General features: G+C 39.4%; 1 protein-coding gene across 2 annotated transcripts in view; it reads right to left on the bottom strand.

Annotated features, from left to right (window-relative positions):
• LOC139952823 (transcription factor 7-like 2) overlaps nt 1-17,736 on the bottom strand; it is a 90,302-nt gene extending 72,566 nt beyond the window's left edge. Inside the window, exons 1-3 of one of the 2 annotated variants that reach the window (XM_071952068.1) lie at nt 17,367-17,736; nt 17,153-17,249; nt 10,202-10,311 (exon numbers count right to left, since the gene is read on the bottom strand). In XM_071952068.1, coding sequence (XP_071808169.1) covers nt 10,202-10,311; nt 17,153-17,249; nt 17,367-17,576 — 417 coding nt within the window. In that variant the 5' untranslated portion in view covers nt 17,577-17,736. The remainder of the gene's footprint in view (nt 1-10,201; nt 10,312-17,152; nt 17,250-17,366) is intronic. The other variant, XM_071952069.1, reaches the window with a different exon arrangement.
• Between the last annotated feature and the right edge of the window lie 5,596 nt (nt 17,737-23,332).

The raw sequence follows: 23,332 nt of genomic DNA, 5'->3' as shown, positions 1-23,332 counted from the left end.
CCTCTGACCCCCACATGTCCAATTCAATCAGCCGACTTCCTGGTGAATGCTGGATTCTTTTCCCAACGGAAATCCGATAGGTTGGCCAGCCAAGGGGCTTGGCTGGCTGGCTGCGAGCTGGCACCAGTGATCTCTACTACCACTTCTTGCGAAGAACAAAAATATCATAATAGTTTTGTCTATCTGGGTTCAACATAGTTCAGACTGGCGGCAGTTGTGGAAGGCAGTCAAAGTTTTCAGTTTTGGGGCGCAAAGAATTCTTACGTGAAGATTTTTATGATTTGGTAATCACTCTTAAAATTAATGGCTATAAAAACTTGGGCCTACTAGGTAAGAACATAGGATCTGGTCCTGGCTCTATAGGAAGTACAGCAGCTTTGGAAAGTATAACGCATTTTGAGAATCATTTTCACTTTGAAAAAGACACTAGTTTTATCCCCAAATTTTGAATCTGAGAAACGTTTCTGCCAAATACGATTGTGTATTCCAATTGCAGATTATCCTTCCTGTGGGGAGATAACCGCTCCAGTTTTTTTTCCCGATATCTCAAAAATGCTACCACCTTTTGAAATAAAATATTTACATAATAGTTTTATCATATTATCTTCATTTATATAAGATAAAAACAATCAAAAGGTTCATAAACCAAAGCTATACTTTGCCTTTAAGAAAGACAACTTGATTCAAAAATGGAAAAGTTTTGGGGGATAAGCCAAAACTTTGGCAGCAAAAACAAAATAATTCATACACACGCCATCATGAAAACAAAGTTTTAGCATAGTCTAATCCCTTTCACATAAAACACAACAATGAAAGTATCGTCTACAAAAGCTAAAAGTATCATCTGTAAACTTGGTTGTGCCCTGGTGGGGACACTCCATTGAACTCCCAGCGTGCCTTTCCCGCTCATCAGATCTGGAAATCTCTCATTTGCATTGTGAGTTGTGACTTCCACTCGCTGCGTTTTTTTGCAGATGTGGCTTTTGTCGTCAGTGTGCATTTTTTCTTGAGTATTTCCGCTGATTCTATAGGGAATTGCTCTGGAGTTACACATTATGTGTTTTCCAGATCTTATTTCAATTTTCCTTATATATATTTTGGTATGATTTATTGAATAGTCACAACGAATGTGTTCTTGATGGTTGAGTTGGGGCCTAATAACTGGTTAACAAGTAAAATAAACCCAACATAAATGAAATATTTATACTACAGGCGGAAATGCTTTTAGGCCCATCACTGTTTAGAAGAAGACAAAAATGAACGTACTATGCAAAGACATGTTACATTACTGACTGAAAGTTCTGCCTCACAACAAAATTTATGACAGAACTCTGACAAAAGAATTCTCCAAAAAGCTTAATATGCATATCATTGTCTTTGACAACTACCAATAGTGTCCAGTGTCTTTAAAGAATAAATTACATACAAACTGCATGAAGCTTTCGACAAGAAATTGCAGAGGATGATAAACATAATTGCTTCTGGATTTTCTTTTGCAACTCGGACACATTTGAAAAAACCTCATGTAGTGAGCTCTGATACAGCTCTTTGCCATTCAAAAGGCAACCGTCCAAAGTTCATCTCGGTTCGAGTCATTTGTCCCAAACTGGATACATGGTTGCAAAGAAAAGAAATGAAAAACTAATTTGCGACGACGGGAACACGTGCAGTTTCGCAAACAATATAAATTAAATGAACATTCATTCACTGATAAATTAAAAATTAAATTGTGTACATGCATGCTGTGTATGCTACCCCTTCTTCCAACAAAACCTATCCATCAGCTACCTCTACAATAGGGGTCGGATTTTTTGCCTGAACCGTGCAAATGGCTTGTCTTGCCACTATTGTCGCCATCACACCCTGCGCCCTGACACACCGCTAGAAAGAGCCGGTTGAACTCTTCCAGTTTTTTTTTTATTCTGTGGTGTTTGTTTCTCTTTTCCCCTTTTCTATCCCCCCTCAAGAAAGGGGCCCGCCACTCGGAACAATGCCTGCCAGCAAGAGAGCCTGACCGACTCAAAGACCTCTTGCCCGTCCATCAAACCGTTTGCACAGTGCAAACACGATCGGCGGAGACAATGGCCCCCGGAATGGGCCTTTGACTGGGGTCTCTATTCACTACACACGGATCAGGAAAGCATTTGGTAACTCGAACCTAAGTAAAGCTGCACACTGCACAGTACATCCTTAACGATAGGTCTACTACAAGCATAAGAAGAAAATGAGGGGGGGGGTCAAATATAAATATACAAGGGGCTAAAGACCTGAACATGTTCTAGGAGAATGTCGCTTGAGAACTCGGAAAGGTGGTGTTTTTTTTTTGTAAAGCGATTCATGCCGAAGGGAAGGAGGGTATTCATCTTCCGGACCGGGGCAGAACTTCTCCTGGTCACTGTCCTCGGGCTCGGACCAAAGGGGGGGGGGGGGGGGCGTACAAGTATGACAGTTTCTTAAAAAGGGCACTCTGAAGGGGGTCATGGTGTTTAAACACTTCGCCAGGATGAGAACGAAGTTGGACTTTCTGTGGTTGACTCCCTCCCCCCCCCCCCTCTACTCGGCTTTGCCACAAGAGCCTTCTGACAAAGACCTAATCTCACCCAAGAAACTATCCCTCTACTTCTTAAATAAACGCACACACACGTAATGTACACAAGCCAAGATTTAGGATTAGCCTCTCACTTGCCTTTTAAAGCCTGGGCGCTAACGTTTAACCGAGGGTTGAGAAAGGAAAAGTTGGGAGATCTTTGTGGACTGAAACTTTTCTCTCCATAATGAGGACGACGGGCGTTAACGAGGAAGACAACAAAGCAACTTCAAAACATAAGGACTGACGGAGATGGATCGACTTTCAAACGTTTTAGGAAAACAACTTTCTCCAGGGAAAGACCGCAACAACACTTTTTTTCAATTCATCTGAGCACACAAGTATGCTTTGCTCGAACAAATCAATGGGCCATTCAGAATAGTTTATGTTTTGTAATTTTTTTAAAATTGTTTCGAGCAATCCACCAACTCATCGAATGGCCTCATAATAACCTAAATATTGAATTGAAGAACAAAGTAATGCCTCAATTGAACCAGACATTTGAGAGAAAAAGGTCTAGAACATCAGTAGTTTTTCAATGGCTTTGCCTGTTCCAAACAACTTTGAAAACAAATTTTGAAACACCACGTGGAGTTTATTCATTCTGGCTTGTCGAACGCTAACCTTTACTCAGAAAACCCAAAACAAATGTTTAATAAAAATTCTTAGTAAGTGAATCAGCTTTAACAAAACGGTAGTATGATGGTTCATATTTGAGAACATACATTAGGTATCAATGAGAGTACATTAGACTAATGGTGACAAATAAAACCTGCTAAAGAAATTGTCTATCGATAAAATTCTGTAAACCAACAGTTTGCCCCTGAGAACACAATACCACAATGGAGAGTAGGCCGCGCTGGAATGTTACAAAAACCTCCACGAGACTTGCATCTCAAAAGTTCCACTGGACCAGAAATAAGTTTTACGAGACGGGACATATTTGCTGATCATTTAGGAGGAGATTGGGACCTGAGAAAAATCCAGTAAGGGCCATTGCTGACTAAATGGTCTGAAAGACTAAGACAGGCCAGATACTTCACGGAGGCAACACAAGGGATTCTCTCCATGCGCCCTGGTCATTGCCTTGGTGCCCTGAATATGCTCCAGTAGAGGAGAAAATGCCTCGGTGCCCTTGCTCTTTAACAAATAAGCATACAGGCCAGCTAAGATCTCAACTTACGGTTAATGTAGATCAAAGAGCAGGAATTCTTAACCTCTGAAGAAAACAGCAGCTACTGTTTTTTTTTAAAGGTTTCTTTTCAAAAAAGAAAAGTAAAAGGTAATTTTTATTTCCAATTATCATTATGTGATCTTTAAATAAATTTAATTAAAGATCCTCAGTTATATTGGCTAATTCCTCAGCAATTTGTGACTTTTGTTTTTATCATCTATTTTTTCGTGAGAGGGAGAGAGAAAAGAGGGGAATTAAATATTTACAAGAAAACGCTGGATAATTTGATTACGGAAAGCCGATCATTGCAGATACTGGAATGATTTTCCATCTGGTACTCTAGAATTTGTGTCTCCAGATTTGATGGCTAATCTTAAAAAGAGGGGATGGGGGTTCAGGCTCAGGATTTGCAACCTTTTGGGTGTGGGCAAATCTTGGGCCGATGTTAAAAACTTCTTCCGAGTCCCAAAACCTTTGCAGAAGATATTACTTCAAGAAATTTGTTGAGGAATATTGGAAAAGCCGTTGGAACGTCAGGCGATGAACTATCTTTTACATTTATTCAATAGGCCCTTTTGGTTGTAAGCAGTTTGCAACAGCTACTTCTATTTTCCCCTTTCGGTTGAAAATCACTCCGCAGTTTTTTCTCTTGCACTCCAGTCGAATACTGGCTTCAACTTCATGCATACAAACAGCAGGCTGTACACAAACTGGCCACTCATTACCCCCCTTTCTTTTCAAAAGTCATTAAACAGTTTACATAAAAAGGCAGTTACCAAGTCCTTGTGTGTGTGTATAAAAGGCCTCTTGGACCAACAACTATTTGCTCCAAAGGTCGGTCACACATCATTCAAACAATATCCTCCATCCACCAGAAGAAACATAAAACCCCAGTGCATTAGCAACCCTACTTGTTGTGTGCAGGAGTTAACAATACAGACAAACCACAACCACAAGAGTTTCATGGAAAAAGCTCTGGCACACAGGGGGGGTACTGTACTTGTAATGGACTGCCCAATTAAAAAAATAAACAGGTCAGGGGTCACGACTCGGCTGTCAATCATCCCTTGACCCACTTTGCATCTCTGGCCAAAAGGTGAGGAACAGAGGAACCAGTCTCGGAGCAATTATCCACTTAGCAAGTTGAGGTTTTCTTTAGGGGGGGTGTTTTGTCTTCCTCTGTTTTAGGGTATAAATGGAATTCACACTGGTTTTTTTGTGGTTGTGATATCAGACTTTTAACCATTTAAAAATCTGTTGTTTTTTTGTGTGTTTTTTCTTCTTTTTTTTGGGGGGGGGGGGGGCTATGTCCCACCTGGAGTTTGGACAAAATTCAACCTGTTCTTTCAGGCTCTGATAAGTGGTTTGGGGCAATGTTTCTGTGAAGACATTCCTATAATATGAAGGAAGTAAAAGGTTTCGACTGCGTCTGTAAAGGCAACAGATGTGTTTATGGATTGATGGATGGCTTAGGAGTTGCACAAAAATAGTAATAATAATTCCAGACACAATTATTGTTTGGATATTAAAGAAAATGTGGATTGTAATGTTTTTAAGAGATTGGGCTAAATAGATAGCTCAGTTGGTAGAGTGCCTGCAATTTGAACTTTGAAACGGCAAAACTGTTTTCATTCTGCAAAGGGGACTTCCATTGGATAATCTTGAAATCTATTGGAACTTTTCTTTTTAAAGGGACATTGAAGCTAAGGCCAAGGCCAGAGCAATCCTCCATGCAATTCCAGTCGTTGATTCAAATCTCACTCTAGTCAATTTGTCTTTGTTCAACAACAAATCACAACTAGCAAGTGATATACTTCTCGACTAAATATCTTATCTAAAACCCATGCAACAGTTGGTACAGTACTACCCAAGTGTCATTTCAGAACCTCAGATATTTTCTTCAATGCTAAAGAAGTCATGACCCCCTGCCTAAGAAAGCAACCAAAACACTCTGCTTCCCCGCTCACAGCAAATCGAGACGCATCAAGTCCGGCCCTTGCACCGACTCGCAAAGCACATTACTCCCTCCACAGTCCAACCAAACAACTTGTGTCAATACATCCAGACCTCTCTAGGGGTTACTGTCATACCCAAAGAACCCTGTCAATTTACCCCGATAAAAATCTACATTATACAGTTTTTATTTATTCTCTTTTTGTCACTGGGTGGCGAAGGATGTTGAGGGAGGTCTTACCTGGTCATATTTATCTTTTAAGGTGGGGGGGGGGGAGATAGCGGGTGATCATCCAAGATTTTTTTTTTCACTGAATTGGCCGTTGTTTTTCTTCACAGAAATATTCTTTTTTTTAAACTGTGTGACTGTCATCAGTAACAAAAACTGCTGGCGGTTGGAATAGATATCTCAAAAGGCATTGTTCCTTGGTATTGTTTGCCGCTGCCTTAGCCATGTGCGCCCGATCCAGTATTTATTATATCTGGCACATGCTTGCGTTTAGATCTAGCTTAATTCCCACATAAATGGTTTCTCTTAAAAATTTGGCCTTTATGGATGACACGCACACACACGCATTGATCTCATTTTAATCAAAAGGAATAGAAAATACTGCACCGTTCTACATTCTTAACCAAGTGACCCCCCCCCCATACCTTTCATGCGTGGATTAATTTTGTCGTGGCTACCTGTGCTTGCGTAGATTTAGCACACTTTCATAATTTCTTCAGTCTATACTGCTAATTCTTTTACCCACGTGTGTTTTCTTTTCAAATTTTCCAAATATTATTTTAACCTGTTTACAAAATCCAATAAGAGCAAAACAAATTATTATATTAAACACTTAAAGGGAAGGTGTACCTTCAGTATTTACTCCATGAATTAATGCCCATAAAAACTTACTTGGTAAAGATCACTGGAGAGCAGTTGATAGTATAAAACATTTAGAAACAACATCCTTTGAAATAATGGAGTTTTAGGGAAAGAGGCATGTTTTTTGTATTAACAAATTTGTATCTGAGCAAATATTCAGACATGAAGCCATTCTCAAGCATTTTAAAGCACACAGTTCTTTGCATCAAGGGTTTTTTTCATTATTTTCTTGCAACTTTGATGTACAATTCCGTCCAAATTTTCACATGGTGGGGATACTCCAAGTGAGAATACTGGTCTTCGACAATCACCAAAAACTACACCCCACCGTTAAAACTGTCTCCACATTTATCGCAGAAATTTCAAATCACCATCTAACAACTGCCCAATTCCCCGAACACACAAGCCAAGACAAACGCAAGGCAAAACCCCCTAATCTATGCTTTACTCCAGGCCAACTGTTTTTTGGGGGGGCATTTACAAAAATGATTGTGCATTAAGTCAATTAAGATTGATTCGGCATTGCCCCCGTTCGATATTAATTAACCCGTTTAGATATTGGGCATGGATCCTGTACAGGTGTACGTCACGTGTACGTTAGATTTCCCGCATTATCCACGTAGAGGTACACGGCGGGTACGTGGAACATCGCGAGAATTAAACACGGTTTTACGAGGTAGTGAACTGGTCTATCGGGAAAAAGAGGGGCTGTAAATTTAAATCAATTTGGAACGTCTGTTTTATGGACTGTGTGACGGTAAAACTTTGCCAGGTAAATTCCACTTGGTTTAAAGGTTATCCATCCCTCATGAAATTTTGTTTTTTTAAATTAAAATGTCTTTTCAAACATTTTGTTTATTTTGTTCTCTTCTCCCTCATTATTAAAGGTGCTTTATGAATAATAATTTAATGATATTCTGAATCTGAGTACACCCATGAAGAATACATCAGATTTTGATTTTCCCTAACAAAGGTTACTAAATCTGGAATAAAAAATATAAAAAATCTGAGAAACAATTAGACTGCGAGAAATATTTCTTTGTGTTGTGTCTTCCAATTACGGATTATTCTTCCTGTGTTGACTACATGAAAGGAAATTTTCACAAGTTGGTTTTATTGTAAACATTTATGTAGGAATTAGAACAATCAAATGGTTATAAAAACAAAACCAATACTTTGCTTTTAAGCAAAGGATTTTTAACAAATCCCCTCATTTATACTTATAGATTCTGATTGTATAGCAGAGCACCATGCAATCAAGCTTTAAAGTGATTTAGAGTGAATATTTAAGCTATTTTTTCCAATCCGCTTAGTAGACGTCGCCTTCAATATTAAAACTGTTGCCAGCAACGCGTCGTCGCCATTCGGTGTTAACTACTTAAACACCACTAGGGTACAGGCAACCGGCCGTCCACGGACAACCAGTTATGATGAGAGTTGGTGTAATTCATCAATGGTCGCTGTACTGTTATATCAGTCTCGGTGATGTGTACAAACAAATGGGAGCTCCGGTTGGTAGTTTAGGGTCAAAGGTCACGTCCACCGAGCCCTCATGCACAGCTATGTAAACATAACAATGTGCGGGACAATTTAGCAATACAGTAGGGTTTTTTCGGAGCACACAGACCGTGTTTACACACAACTCCAGCGAATAGAAAGGGTAAGCGGAAGAACGGGGAGAATAAAAAAGAAAAGGGAGGCTTCACTGGAAAACTCACAATGAACTTTAACGACAGCCGGATTGTTGGTAATTAGAAGTTCACGATTATTTAAATGTCTAACGGGAAGAAGGGTTGTGTACTAATGATTGTGGATGGGAATCTGTTAAATACACAACAAGGTTATATAGTATGTCAACTGCTACAGTTGAGAAACTATTTTTAGGGGGAAAAATTGAATGGACTCTTTTTTTTTCAGAGATGAAGAAGAAAATTGAGAATCTGATTTAAAAAAAAAAATTATGTTAGTGCAGTCCATCATGATTGAGATGCAATTTGTAGAATGGAGAAATTATGTCTGCTCCAAAACTAAAACAAACGTTAACTTCTATTTGCATTGGTTTGACAAATAGTGCCAGGCGAGCCGAGAAACATTAATGCATGAAATTTGGAGGTTGCTAGGGGCTGAAATGCGAACACATACAAAGAAGAAAAAAGGAAGAGCATTCAATGCGACGATGTAAAAGCATGGTCTAATTCTCAGCATGACAAAAATTTAATAAAACAGAACACTCGTGCCTGCTGTGTGATTGTAGTGTCTGAGATTAAAAAACAGGGTAACCAAACGAAATATCAGCGTCACCTTGAACGAGAAAATGTGCCAATGTATATTCAAGTGTTTTGATTGAAAGCAAAAGGCAACTTTCCACAGTGTGGCACACTTTCCTAATTGAAAGGCTAGTGGAAAATCTGTAGGTAGAACACAACTCAATATGTCTGCCTTCAATTCAAGCATGGTTGTCGAGAAATAACCAGTGAAAATTCTACTGAAAAAGATGTTTTCACGAAAAAACAGCGGCTGATATATTTGTTATGGTTTTTGAACTGTTATGACAGGAGATATGTTATCACTCAGGAAATACTACTGACTTTGGGAGATCCCAAAGCAACATAAAATCAGCAATTTACATTTTTTCTGGTGAGAAAGACTTTTTTATATATACAAAAACTTCAAAAAGCTAGTCTAAACAAAAGCAAGACTGAAAGGGTTAAAAAGGGACAGAGTATCATAAGCTTTCTACTTAATCTGACACCTGTTGTTATAAACTGATTTCTACAATCACAAAATTGATTGAAATGGGACGATACTGTAGATTTAAGTTACAAGGTAAACAAGATAAGAAGAACGAGTGCAGCTAAATTCAAAACCAGTGTCGAATCATCCTTTAATAAGGAAGGTGGACAACACCACCGAGAAATTGACAATATTTTCTAATCTCAAGTGTATATCGCGGCATTTTAGTGAAGAGTTCGAGTGAAGACACCATTTCTCGGAGAATCAAAGAAAGCTCTTCCCTGCGCTGGTCACCGCCCGTGGGCAGTGCACGTGACGCCGGGTGGATAACGTTAGCGTAGCGACAGACAGAGTGTCAATGTCAGATGACGACTGTCACGAGGCGCAGCGATAGGTGAGACGTCTGGCTTCGCTTAAGCACCAGGTGTAAAGGATGGAATGTACTTGATTCATCAACGCCAAAACTACCATAAAAAAAAGGACTTCAGCAGCCGAGGCAGGTTTTTTTTATGAGCTGTTTCTTAGTTTTTCTTTGAGTGTTGGGTGGACGAGGCAAACATGGAAACCAAAAAGCTTCCTTAAAGTTGAGAATCTGTATTTTTACACTTTGATGATTTAGTTACATTACAAACATTAATTTTAACGTTTGTTTTATGAACATCGCGCAATTACCACTAAAATTTTTACACAAATCTGAAAAAATTGTGTAACTGGGGAACAAACTACAAATCGCAAGAACAAAATAACCCAACATGCTTACCGACTAATAAAATGTTTTGAGGCTCATAGCTTCTGCCTAAAAATTGTGAACATGGCGCAAAACGATAAGTCTACATAAAACGATCATTTTAGTGTAAGTTGAAAATTTTAAAATTGGGCTTACCGAAGAGCCGGGTACCATGGAGCCATTTGGGTGGTAACCCCCAGCGATGATCGCCAGGTTGCTATAAGCTGCAAACCGTGCAATATCATGGAAATGCTCCGCTTTGCTACCTGTCGGGAAAAAATGACACGGGGGAAGAAAATAAATAAAGTACAACAAAAAGATCTGAAGGTACCGCTCCACTTTATGGTGGAGGGGCGCAGAGAAAACTTAATCCCTTTTGGATAAATGATCAATGAGGATTAACAAGTGGGGATTATCCCTTCTAAGAAAATCAGTTTTCATAGCTTAGTGTTAAAAAGGGAATACTGAAGAGTTGGTCATTTCACAGAGGCAGTGGTGGCCTTGATGGGTCATGCCCTTTGGTGCCCCCCTGCCCTACACTTAATACGTTTGAAATTCTCTGCCAAAGAATCGTACATTTTTCCATCATAGGCAAACACTCTTGCCCTTAAAAACTGACTTGTCCTTAAAAAAATTGGCCTACCAGTGCCCTTATAAAATGGCTTGCCCTTATATGAATAAAGTATGAAACCTTTCACTGATTCAGGGCTCGATTTTGGTGGGAAAAACCCACAAGATCTCAAGACTTCTAGTTCAAACAATTTACTGCCAGACCAGAAAACTGTGTAACAGACCAGAATTGAAACGAGAAGAAAAAAACACTAAAACAATTTCACAGTTTGAAAGTAAAAAGGCATAAAGAGTTTTCAGTGATGTCTCAAAAACCCGACCAAAAAGTTTTTACCTTCATTTTTTTTGTACTAAAACTACTGAACTGATTAAAAAAAAACAAAGGTAAACTTTGCCTTTAAAGAAACTAATACAGAAAAATGACAGAACTTCAACAATATTAAATTCGTAAGCCGAACCTCTCCGTCAAAGATTTTTTGTACAGCGAGTAGTCATCCATACAGGAGGGTCAAGTTCATAATATAAGCAAGTGTAATTAACGTCAATATGGCTTGTTCATTAACTGGTTCACTGCACAATCTGTTAATAAACAATCCATGCTTGGCCTTGGAAACCAGCTCAACAGCAGTTCCCTCAACCTGTCTTTCATAATGATTTTTCCATTTCAAGCGACGACCCTCGACATTAATTTTTTTTCAGAAAAAGTTATCTCATATTTCATAATGATTATATGTAAAAAGGGAAGGGACTAATTTAATTTACAGTAGCTTCTTACCAAAGCTGAGTAAATTGTTGCAGATTACCAGTCAAAATACAATATGATGTACAGACGTGTATCTAACTGGTTCCCATTAATTTAATGGTTAGCAAACAGAACCAATAAGCAGATTTTCTGATCATCAGCCCTACGTTAGTGTTTTGGCCAGAATTTGCTTTTAAAAGTGCTCGGAAAGGTCGCAGAAAAATGAAAACAGGTTTGTAACCATGATTTAATAACAAAATAATATAATAATATTGAAGTCTTATATAGCGCACATAACCTACCAAACAAGGTACTCAAGGCACTGAGTATATAGAAACTCTCAGAAAGATAGGTTAATGCAGTGATGAATTCTGAGACCCAATTATGTAGCACCTTTATGATTTCAAGATATGTCGCTAAAAAAGGAAAATTGCGATCTACATCATGCTTGGTCCAGAATTTAGTACTAAAATTTCCACAAACTTGCTTGAAAGCAGGGAGTCAAAATGAAATAGAGTTTAACCTAAACTTGGACAAGGCAAGGTATTTTCTTTGATGGGGCACCAATGCCAAGACCAGGGCATCATAAGACATGATACCTCTGAGGCCCCTAACTTCCCTGTGCCCCACACCACCATGAATATCACACAGAAATGACAAGTTAAGGGTCTAAAAACATTTAACATTTCAACTTTGAGAGGGCAAGGCCATTTTCATTTTACAAAGAGTACTTCTATTGAAAAATCTGAAAGTTTACAGAAAAAATATGAAGGGGCACAAGGGCCAAGAACAGGGGCAACAGAGGCGATGGCCTTTGTAGCCTCCATGCAATTCAAGGCTTGATTGACTTGTTCATAACACACTACCAGTAATAAATATCAGGGGAAAAACAATAACAATCAGTTCACAAGTCATCCACTTATCAATAAATATTACATCCCTTTTAATGAGGCAGCTTATATCATTGCATAAGCCTCCATAATTCATCTGAAAAAAAACTTTCAATAAAAGATGCTAATTGTATGCAAATAATAGATGTTTTTATGAATAATAAACATCATCTCATGAATAAACAAACCACAATAGTACACAGCAGGGCACATTTGGCCGAGTGTTAAATACAGCTATTACAGCATGTGTCAATTGTTTGGGTTCGGGACAGAACAGACGGCATGGCATTTTACACCCGTACAAAGACCAAAGACCACTCAAATATTTATCACCACGCTCTGCTAATGGAATAACCCAAAGCAGTGCAGAGTTTAAAGGGCTGAAATCAGCCGGTCGTAAATTCATAAAATTAGCAAATTATCACTGACATAATACACTTTGATGTTATTTGGTGTACCAAGCAAGCCTGATACTTTGAGGGCAACTCAAATCCTAAATAAAGGAACTTTTCAATATATATGCATCTGAAAAACTAGAAAGTCCCACAATTTGTGTGGGTTTTGGGGTTTGCTTTCAAAACCAAATTTTGAAGCCTGATAATTTACTGTTGCGAGGACTAAGCAAATTTTATTTAGAGTGGGCATTTTGTTTTAAATATTTTCTGGTTATTTCAAAGGGCACCAAGGCAAAAGCAAGTTTGTTATTTAGGCAACTACATGTATATTGATTGGCGTAATTTGACTAATTTATCAAAAGAACACAGTACGCGCCTTCAAGTTTAATTTTAAAAAATAACAAATTCCAAGTTTACAGTTAGAAAATATGAAAACTCTAATCCTAAATAAATATATTGAGTTTCCTGTTTGAAATGTTTTTAAGCCATTTTTGTTGATTTTTTGGGGGGAGGGGTTTGCTCTCAAAACACATTTTCCCATTTCCGTGTTTTTACTACACAGGTGACAATCTGCAGGCTTTACCAATTCCATCCTACCCCCCCCCCCTGACCCCAAGAGAGCCCCCCCCCCCCTTCCCAGATTGTACAGACTAAAGATTTAAAATGCAAATTTTGTCAGTGTGTCACGCATGGTCGGTTGGTTTCCGCCTGTATTGCAACAACACAATGCACCAAGGGTTTTTCCTCTCTTTCCAATCCAGCCGTCAAGCATGGGGCAGTTGGTGGACGGCATTGTGTACACGGGACAGAGAGATTTGTCATAATTAACCGTTTCTCTAGCCACTCTCCCGAACCGACAGATATTGAAAACCTGAGGTGCTAATGGGAAACGAGGATGGATCCCAAACAGCTTTATGATAAATGCCTCAATTCATTTATGAAATTACCCACCGTCCATAATTCATGATTGATTAATTTGTTGCAACTTACTGAATTTCAAATCATAACAAACTAAAGTATTATCAGATTGCAAAATCTCAGTAGGTTATCTGTATCAAATGTATCAAATGTATAAATCCGAACTAATTTTAAAGATCCTTATAAATGATTATTTAAATAGGTTAGGCCTATCTTTTTGTCATCTAAAGACCCTGAACACTATTGGTAATTGTCAAAGACCAGTCTTCTCACTTGGTGTACCTCAACATGCATAAAATAACAAACTTGTGAAAATTTGAGCTCAATTGGTCGCCGAAGCTGCGAGATAATAATGAAAGAAAAAACACCTTGTCACACGAAGTTGTGTGCTTTCAGATGCTTGATTTCGAGACCTCAAATTCTTAATCTGAGGTCTCAAAATCAATTCACAGTAGGGGAGTACTTCTTTCTCGAAAACTATGTCACTTCAGAGGGAGCCGTTTCTCACAATGTTTTATCCCCATTACTAGTCACCAAGTAAGGTTTTATGCTAATAATTATTTTGAGTAATTACCAATAGTATCAACTGCCTTAAAAGCAGAGACACAGCATGTTGTGTTGTGCACCTGTAGAGAATTGAGGATAGCGCAACAAACACACAGTAATGCCAAACTCTGTCAGGCCAAAAATTACATGAATGCAATGGCCTCCTCAGTTGCCCCTGGACTTGGTGCCCCGTCAAAGGTTTTTGAAATTGGCCCCTGCTTGCTTGCTCTGATGCAGAAGAATCGAGACTAAGAGACGATACATGTTTCGAGTACCAGACAATGCACAATTGTAAAATGAAGCAATATTTAGGAGTCTAAGATGTGTCATAACAAAATGCACCATCATTAAAGCCATTATACACTTTCGGAACAGAAAAAAAATAATAAAAGTTCGCAGATTTACAAATAACTTACAGGGTTTACAGAAGGTAATGGTAAAAGACTTCTCTTGAAATATTATTCCATGAAATGCTTTACTTTTTGAGAAAACATTAAAACAACTATCAATTCACGACATCGAGAATTACAGATTTATAGTAACCGGAAACAAGGGTGGGTTTTCCCGTTATTTTCTCCTGACTCCGATGACCGATTGAGCCTAAATTTTCACAGGTTTGTTATTATATATAAGTTGTGATACACGAAATGTGGGCCTTGGACAACACCGTTTACCGAAAGTGTCCACTGGCTTTAAAAGGTTGCCATGATATGCACTACTGAAATACACTACACATTCCTAATACACTATACAACATACAATGAACATAATGGTGTCGGCACACAAAAAAAACATTTGTCATCCATTCCATTTGTAAAAAATGAGTCATGTCTTGTGTAGCTGGTAGCAAAACACAAACGCAACAGACAGTGGTCTGGTGGTGGCTTCTAGATCTAACTGCGATTTGGAAAGCTCTATCAGACGAAACGTAAACACAATCATGTGGCTTAAAAGCTGATTCGAGTATCTATTACCAATGAGAAGGAAAACAATTCTCACGAAAGTATGAGATTTAACACTGGTTTTAAGAATGCTATAAGTAGGTCTTGAACTTCACTATTTAAGGGGCACAGCAATTTTCCTCTGGTAACGGGCACTTCTATGAGGAAAAATGTGAAGCTTTGAAACTTTGCAAAGGGCACCACAGCAATAGCTTAGGGCACTGGCAATTGCTGTGGGTGCTGTGGGTTATTTTGAAGCCCAGTACAAGACTAAACAAATTGTTAAAACTTTCTTGATAAGTTTTACATCTGGGGGTTTTGGTTATCATGGAAACGGTTTTTAGAAAATATCATGTTTTGTTTTAGGGGGTGTAGTTTGGGGTTTCGAATGTAACTTGGCATTTTGGAAATATTTGTGACATTGTTATGAATTTGGAGGAACTGCTGGGTCTTTTATGCAATAAATAATATATGTCTATTTCAAATTGTGAACAATTGTGGCACGAGTTTTGAAATGTTCCTAATGTATGTGCTCGAACCAGATGTTTGCACGGACCAGTGGGTATAAGTTATTCATCCATTACTAATCATTTCGTAGGAAACACAGCGACCCAATCCACCAAACAATACCGCCCTAGTTTCTATTGTTGACTTTAGTGATTTCCCATTAGTGAATTTGTTAACGTCGTGAATAAAAGGCTGGCCTCATTCTTGTTTATCTGCATGTATGCTTGGGTTGTTTGGACCTAAAATTGTTTGTAAAAATAATATTTTACGCGGAATACAGATTTGTTTCTTTTTAAGCTTCAAATCGCACTAGAAGAAAAATTGCTTTTAGGTTTGATTTTCCATCATGCCTAAAAGTAATTTAACGTAAAGTAACCTCCCTATAGTGTTAGCAAGAGGGAAAGGGGTGTATGGGTTTCTTTTGGACATACGGTTTTAAATATGGACACACTTTTTTATCTATGCAAATATGTATTGTTACTAAGCGACCAATTTGGACACTCAGTTTGTTCCAGCAAATTTTGACAACCTTTTACCAAACCAGTGCTACTATATCACCCCCACCACCCTCGCTTTAGCCATTTATCACACAATTTTCTGCTCATGCGCAGATTCGTGTGAACTGTGCTTTATTCATTAATCTCTTTACAATTTGAAATTATATATTTTTCCTTGCGTTTTACTTGAAGTGCTTTCAAGATTTTAAATTTTTGAAAGTCACGGTGCATACTGTATGTCATAACAGTAATAATTCTATAATACATCATTTTCTGGCGGAAATGTTTGGACATTTTATGATACGTGTGGGTCTACACAACAAGTACCAAGTACTATCACACATGTATACTCTAGTAGAACTATGACGTTCGTTCCGCTATTGTCTCTTTAGTGGAAACGATAGCGGAATGAACCTCATAATTCAAGAAATAACACATGTACTATGTAGACCTTACGTTAAAACCAGCAGTGAGGAATCAATCACTGCTTGACCAGGCATGCTTTGACATGTATTGGATCATGCACTGCAACCAAAACATATGAATGCATTGCACAATTTTCATACCAGTACTACTAGTTGGGCCCCCAACCAAAATGGGGTAGCCCAGTTTACAACTTGACACCCACAACATGTAAACCTAGAGTCACCAACCAGTTAACACATGCTAGCCCATCCACAACAATGTGTTATTGTTACAATGGTGCCCAGTCAATGCAAAAATAGGTATAGCTCATCAAGTAGTTAGGGGTCTAGTGTCTATGTACATTTCGTACTGCACAGTGACAAGTAAGTGCAGCATGTTTATGTGTTGAGAGTACGGCCATTTTGTGTAACCCATTCCCCGCTATAGGAGATCAAATTTCGCACCTTTCTGACCGCACAGTCACACCATGGATTGCTAAGGCTAGTGATATTGCTCTGTATGACACACACGTGTAAAATGGACGGCCTAGGACACTGTTGTGTCCGCCAAAAACCACCAGGTCACTTTGTATACTGAGTCATAGCTTTCAGAACACACACAATTACATAGAGCACAACACATGCAACTGAATACCCGTACAGAGCCGCGTTTCAACGGCGTGGCTTCACTACCCACCTTCGCCAACGGGGAGTCCATGTAGTTTTTTAACTCGTGCGTCTTTACTACTTGTGATCGAGTCCACATACTCGCTTGGTCCTAACCGTTTATTCCTCTGTGAAAAGACAGAAACAAACAGAAAAGAAGTTGGTTTTCAGGTAGCTTAGGAATCAGTGGACACGACAGGGGGTGTTTGAACGGTGGGTAAGGTTCAGGGGACACGGTAACATACCTGTGAAGTTGTGTTGGGTTTGGTGGAGCTGCTCGCCGATTCGCCCTCGTTCACAAGGCTCGATTTGACATCATTCAGGTGATCGAAGGATTCGCGTACTCCAACGGCATTTTCGTTGATTTTTTCTTCCTGTTCTCCTTCGGTATGGTAGGTTTTGGTCTCATCTGGTGGCCCATCGTCTTCACCACTACGGCTGGGCTGCTGTGGCATTGTACAGCCGGGTATAAAAATCCACGGGAAAAAAAATCGCGGCGAAACCGTTTCAAGTTGACTCCACTTTCTTTCTACGTCCTACGTCAATGAACTGGGACCATTCAGTTGTGTACAGACGCAAAGGCGACCGGCTAACATCAAAAGACTCCGCGCCCAGTGATTGACAGCCAGCCGTGTCAGCTGGGGGGCCAGTGTAGCCAATCAATTAACGAAGCATTTCGTGATGTCATGCACACCAGATTAATATTAACTACATTTCCGCTGCGATTGAAGGCCAACTGACCAATCACAACCCGATAGGCTTGATTTATGTAGGATTAACAATGAATATGCAGTGAATTCCTGACATTCCAGGCGCCTGATATGACTGCGATAGTCAGAGGACCTAGCGCCCCGGCAAAGACCTTACTAGATAAACAAGTGATTTTCCTGTGCGGAGCGGATGTAGTGTTTTTCAGATGGTGCGATATACGTGCACTTGGGCTGACAAAAATAAACAACTGATTTCTATTTTGCACTGCATGGTGCTAATTGTATGCAAATACATATTGTATTCGTTGCTTAATGTGGCGTTGTACTTTAAGTAGGTTATATCATCAATACCAAGTGTTAGGTAATGATTATAACAAGTTACAAAGAGCTCGGTGCTATTAAATTAAAGTTTATGGCAAATTAACAAATTAAAGCAAGTCTGTGATGATATATTATTAGACAATGCGACCGCAAAATGTCTTACGTAGTTTGTTGGTCTTTACCGGATGTCTGCGGTGTGTGAAGCCTAAGCAACTAAACTGCTCAGTCCATGACTGAAACACACACAGACACAGCGCACGCAATATTTTTCTGTACACCAAAATTGGCACTGTCGTAGTGCTTTTCAATTAGGGGAAATTGATGTTATCTAAATCGGTTAAAAAAGGGAATCCTTTTAAAAAAACATCAGGAATTTGGTTGGGGTTGGCAATTTTGGTTTACAGAAAAAAATGCATACACTCTGCCAGGCAATGCCAGTCATGATCGTAACTTATCAGTTTTGTATATCAGCCTGGATTCCCCGTACAGTGTGTGATGTGATTTTAACATATCCACTTTAAAACGGTGTGGCTGCGTCATTATGCCTTGCCACCCAGAAGCATCGAAGGTGGCAATAGCCTGTTATCATGCTGACACCATCTAGGTCATGTATCCTGTATCCATTTACAGTAATGGAGTTTGATATTCATTGTACAAAAAGGAACCAGACTATTTCTCCTTCTAGCCTCGGTTTGGTTACATTTATTTGAACAAGATAAAATGACGACCGCAACATTATACAAAAGTCGGTCTGTGTACACACATCCAACTGGGTGTGAGTTTATTATACAAACACAAAAGTTTATAACGATTTCTCAAGGAGGATTCGAATAATTTCTATTGACCTTTGACAGAAAGTATGTTTTGTCAAAATAAAAACAAAATACAGCTGTCAGATAGAAGTTAAAGTGGAAAGGGGGTAAATCAAAGGACGAATCTTGTTTGTTTTGTTTGTATGTTTTGTTTGTTTGTTTTTTCTCGGTTTGTGTTTTCTGGATTTTTGTTCGTTGGGTTTTTATAGTTTGTTTGTTTGTTGGTGGTTTGGGGGTGTTTGGTTGACTGTTTGTTTGCTTCGTTTTTTGTTTTGTTTTTTTACTCCTTCAAAAATTGTATTAATTCCGGTCATGTTTTCATAATTTAAATACAAGGTCTACCATTAAAATGTAAAACAAATACATATTCGCTTATTGAAACCCACACTAAAAGAAAATAGCCAACTGATCTAAATTGAATTACAGGCCTACATGAAACTCGTGATTTAAGCAGAGAAAGATTAATATTAATAAATGTCGATATGTATTTCCTCGTCACACTTGAACGAGCACCAATTCAGTGTGCGATACTTATCCAACGACTGTTGCATGACCCTGCTTACTCAGTAAAATACTGCGGTCGAACCCCCACAGGAAAAAGTCAAGTCATTTCATAAAATAAACACCGCGTTATAAAGACAACGCGACAGGTGGGGCCACGCCCTCTACGTTGAAACACCAGCAGCCGGTTGGTCCGTTGGTTGTTAATGAGATTAAAATAACAAACAGAGAGGTCACCAATCAGCGACCGTAAACCAACCACCCGTTCTCTTGTAGATGAACGGCTGACCCAATTCTGAGATATTTTTCCCTGGAATTATTTTCTTTCATCATTTTTTTCCCCTGCCCTCGCTCTTTTTTTTATTCACGTTGGCGCGTTTTTTGGTTGAGTGGGTCTGCCGTATTTATCGAGCGCGGAGTGTGTGTCGAAATTAATTTGGGCTGGCATACGTGAATTTCTCCCCATGTAGAGCGAGATTGGGTAGAAAAAAAATAAGGAAAAAACATACTTTTATCGAAAGTGGTAAAACAAAATCGCCTTCAGCTCAATGTAGCAAGCCTGTGGTCGAAATGCGAAGTGATGTGTACTTTTTATGTCTCCCGGTTTACCGTGTGTCACTCATTAAAGCGCGAAGTATTTAACATCAGAAAGGATTACGTATGAGCAGTGGGCATGATAATATGCAATTGAATAGGTTCATCAAATATTGCGTTAATGGTATGGGATTGAAACGGGAAATAGAATGAAACTGCAGAGGAAAATAAAGCAAACATGGGGCGGATGATGCTCACACAGTGAACGCAATTAAAATGTTAACTTGAATAAACATTGAAAGTATGGGAATCAAATGCATGGATTTTTTGTTTTACTCCACAAAACAGGTATAATATTGAGGTATTGATGCTTTAGATATACAGTAAGTGGAGGGGAGTGTTCGCTGTCAGTGACGATATTGCTTCGTAAATAGATACACCTTACAAAACGGTAATGCACGTCACGTGTATATATTTTTGTACACATATTCAATAGTTTGTATAGTAAGTTGATTCATATTTATTTTATGTCTGACCCTATCATATCCCGTTTTTTTCTTTTAATAAATCCACCCAATCAATATTTTGTCTATGTTGATCACAATATTTACCTACTGATTATGTATTTCAATGTTTAGTGCTTTCGAAGGAAAAAAAAAAATAGTGTAGTGAGTGTTTTTTCCTTCGCGGAATGGACAGATGAAATTGAGTGAGGGCGCTGTTCATGCATTTAATGGACGTGGTTCGAAATGCATTTTGAGATGCTTGATCACCTGTTTTAATAGCTTTCCTTTACAAACGTCATAGAAATAGAAACATTAATGTTACCTGTATATTATTTGTTTATGAGAACAAGACATTTTATCATTATTGCTTCTCTCCGTCCAAGAATACAAAATGGGTACCAACGAAACCTGGAGAGTAACCTGCGTGATGGACTGTTTTGCACTGTCCCCTACCATGTTGTGCTCAGTTTAGTCTTCATTCCTTTGAGGTTGTCCTATTAATGATCGCCGATTTCATACGAAATAAATGTATACAATAATTGCTAAAAAATAATGCATAATATAATGTCTGGGATACAGTAAGTTTTAGCCACAAATCCATACTGGGTCTGCAAAATTGGTTTGAGGTGAAGAAATAATTGAATGGAAGCTCTTTCCATGAAAACAGACGGAAGCTTAGATGGGCGCAAAAGGTCAGGTCTGTTCTTCTTACTGTTGTGTGTGAAAGTCAAACTTCGTGGCGCGAAAGAGCTTCAAGTCGACGACATGCATCTAATGCCGATAATGGGTTCCTATACCAGCCAGCCAGCAAGCGAAAACCTCGCCAGGTGCTCAGCGCACCATCTCAACTCTTCCTTTCAACTGAGTTTCAGTCTAAGTCCAATTACGTGTTATATTTTATGAAGCATAAAAGCGATTATCCAGTGACCATGTATAGACCTACATGTAAATTCAAAGTGAAAGGATCCCAAAGTATCAACGAGGCGGTGAGGCGCGGTGGAGAGTAGTACGGGGCGACTTGTACTTTCCGACCCGGGCGGGCGCGGCGCTGGGCGGGCGGTGATGGCTGGCCCAGGCTGCGAGAGCTAGAGAAGAGGATGAGGGAGACAAGAAGAAATGACAGAGACGAGTTGAAAAGAGAGGGAGATAAATCGATGGGGGAAGTAGAAGATGTCGATGACCCTACTAGGGAGGGGGTTTTACAGCGGGGGGAAAAGAGAGACTCAAGACTGGAGAAGCAAACTTTCATAGTGGATTGTGTGGCGGCAGCGCAGTCAGAGAGCGGCACAAATCCTTGCTGCGTTTACATCACGTATGACCGGGTCGGTCGCTGTCGGGCGCGCGGTGAGTTCGTTCGGCACTCCTGCAAGATCAACGAATTAGCTACTCGGGAAACAAAACAACACATAGTCTTGTGTGATGCTAAAACACAACAAAGCTGAAACAAGTCTCCACAAATTATGAATACCCTAGTTTGATATTGACCTGGGACCAATGTCATAAAGCCTGTAAATATAAGCACACAAACTTGCTAAGCAAAGAAAACTATTGCTGAACAGAAACAGGTTACCAACCAACATTATATTGTTGTGACTGGTGCTCAACTCAATTGTAGCTAAGTAAAGCAGTTAGTCAAGCAGTATTTTCTGCTTAACAGCTTTATGGAATCGGGCCCAGGTAGAACACAACAACGCTGAAACAAGCTTCACAAGTTGTGGCTTTTACCCCAGTTTGATAGTAACCAGTCTCAATACGAATAATACCATGCACGTTTTGTTTTACCCTACACCGATGTGTGTCAAATACTCAGTACTTTCCCGAGTCCTGTGAAAAAAAAGGTTTAACAAAAACCACAGGCATACTATTCGGGTGGGATACGAACCCACGACCTTTGCAATTCTAGAGCAGTGTCTTACTAACGAGACTCTGGTAGTTAAAAGCAGTTCGAATCCTAATAACAACAGTGTATGATGGGCAATTCATTTGTTTTAAATGCAGGCAAAACTGATGAAGAGGGCCTAAAATGGGTTTTAAAATGGCCCCAAGTAACACACTGATGTTGCCGAGATTACTACAAGAGATGTAAAGATGCAATTTGTGTCTTGCCTTAAGTTGTTGTTTTTAGGGTAAAGTGTCCCCAGTCTTTCATTCGTCAACCCCCATGCTTAAAGCCAAGCCGATTTAATGCCACAAGCCACAAACCCCCATAAAAGGAGTGAAGACCGTACAAAAAAGTGCAAGAGCGGGATCACTTCGGTCACCTACGGGGGCTCAGCGAGCCGTATAACGGCTTGTGTCAATCATTGCTCTACGCTCAGACACAACAAAATCACCGCGTGTTCGACCGCTTCTCACACGTTGTCGTCTTTCAGCATAGCATCCCCCCGTCAACCACCGTTCGATATCACCCTCTATTGTTGTTTCAAGATAGAAAGGGAGAAAGAGAAACACAGCCATCCAATTTGACAGGGAGACTTCGCCATCTCGCCCGGACCACACCGATCTTCGACACCCGGGCAACAGCTCCCCAGCACCGGCGTGCCTCCATCATCACACGCCGGGTGACAAGCGGTGCTGTGAATCTCCCAGTAAAATAGATAATATCAGAAGATAAAAACTCAGTCACAAAGCGGGGGAGGGGAGGCTATAAGAAATCCACAAGTGATGAAGTGATATTTCAGCAAGACAATTGTTTTAGATTTACTCTATGTCCTTAATTACACCCCTCGATATAGAGGAGTTCGTGACAGAGCCTGACACATGGATATAGCAAGTCGATGACCGACTGGGAAAATAGCATTAACTCGTCAACCGCGATGATGACAGT

Source organism: Asterias amurensis, chromosome 21, assembly GCF_032118995.1.
Source record: "Asterias amurensis chromosome 21, ASM3211899v1".
Classification (NCBI taxonomy): Eukaryota; Metazoa; Echinodermata; class Asteroidea; order Forcipulatida; family Asteriidae; genus Asterias; species Asterias amurensis.
This window is presented reverse-complemented; position numbering and strand designations above follow the sequence as displayed.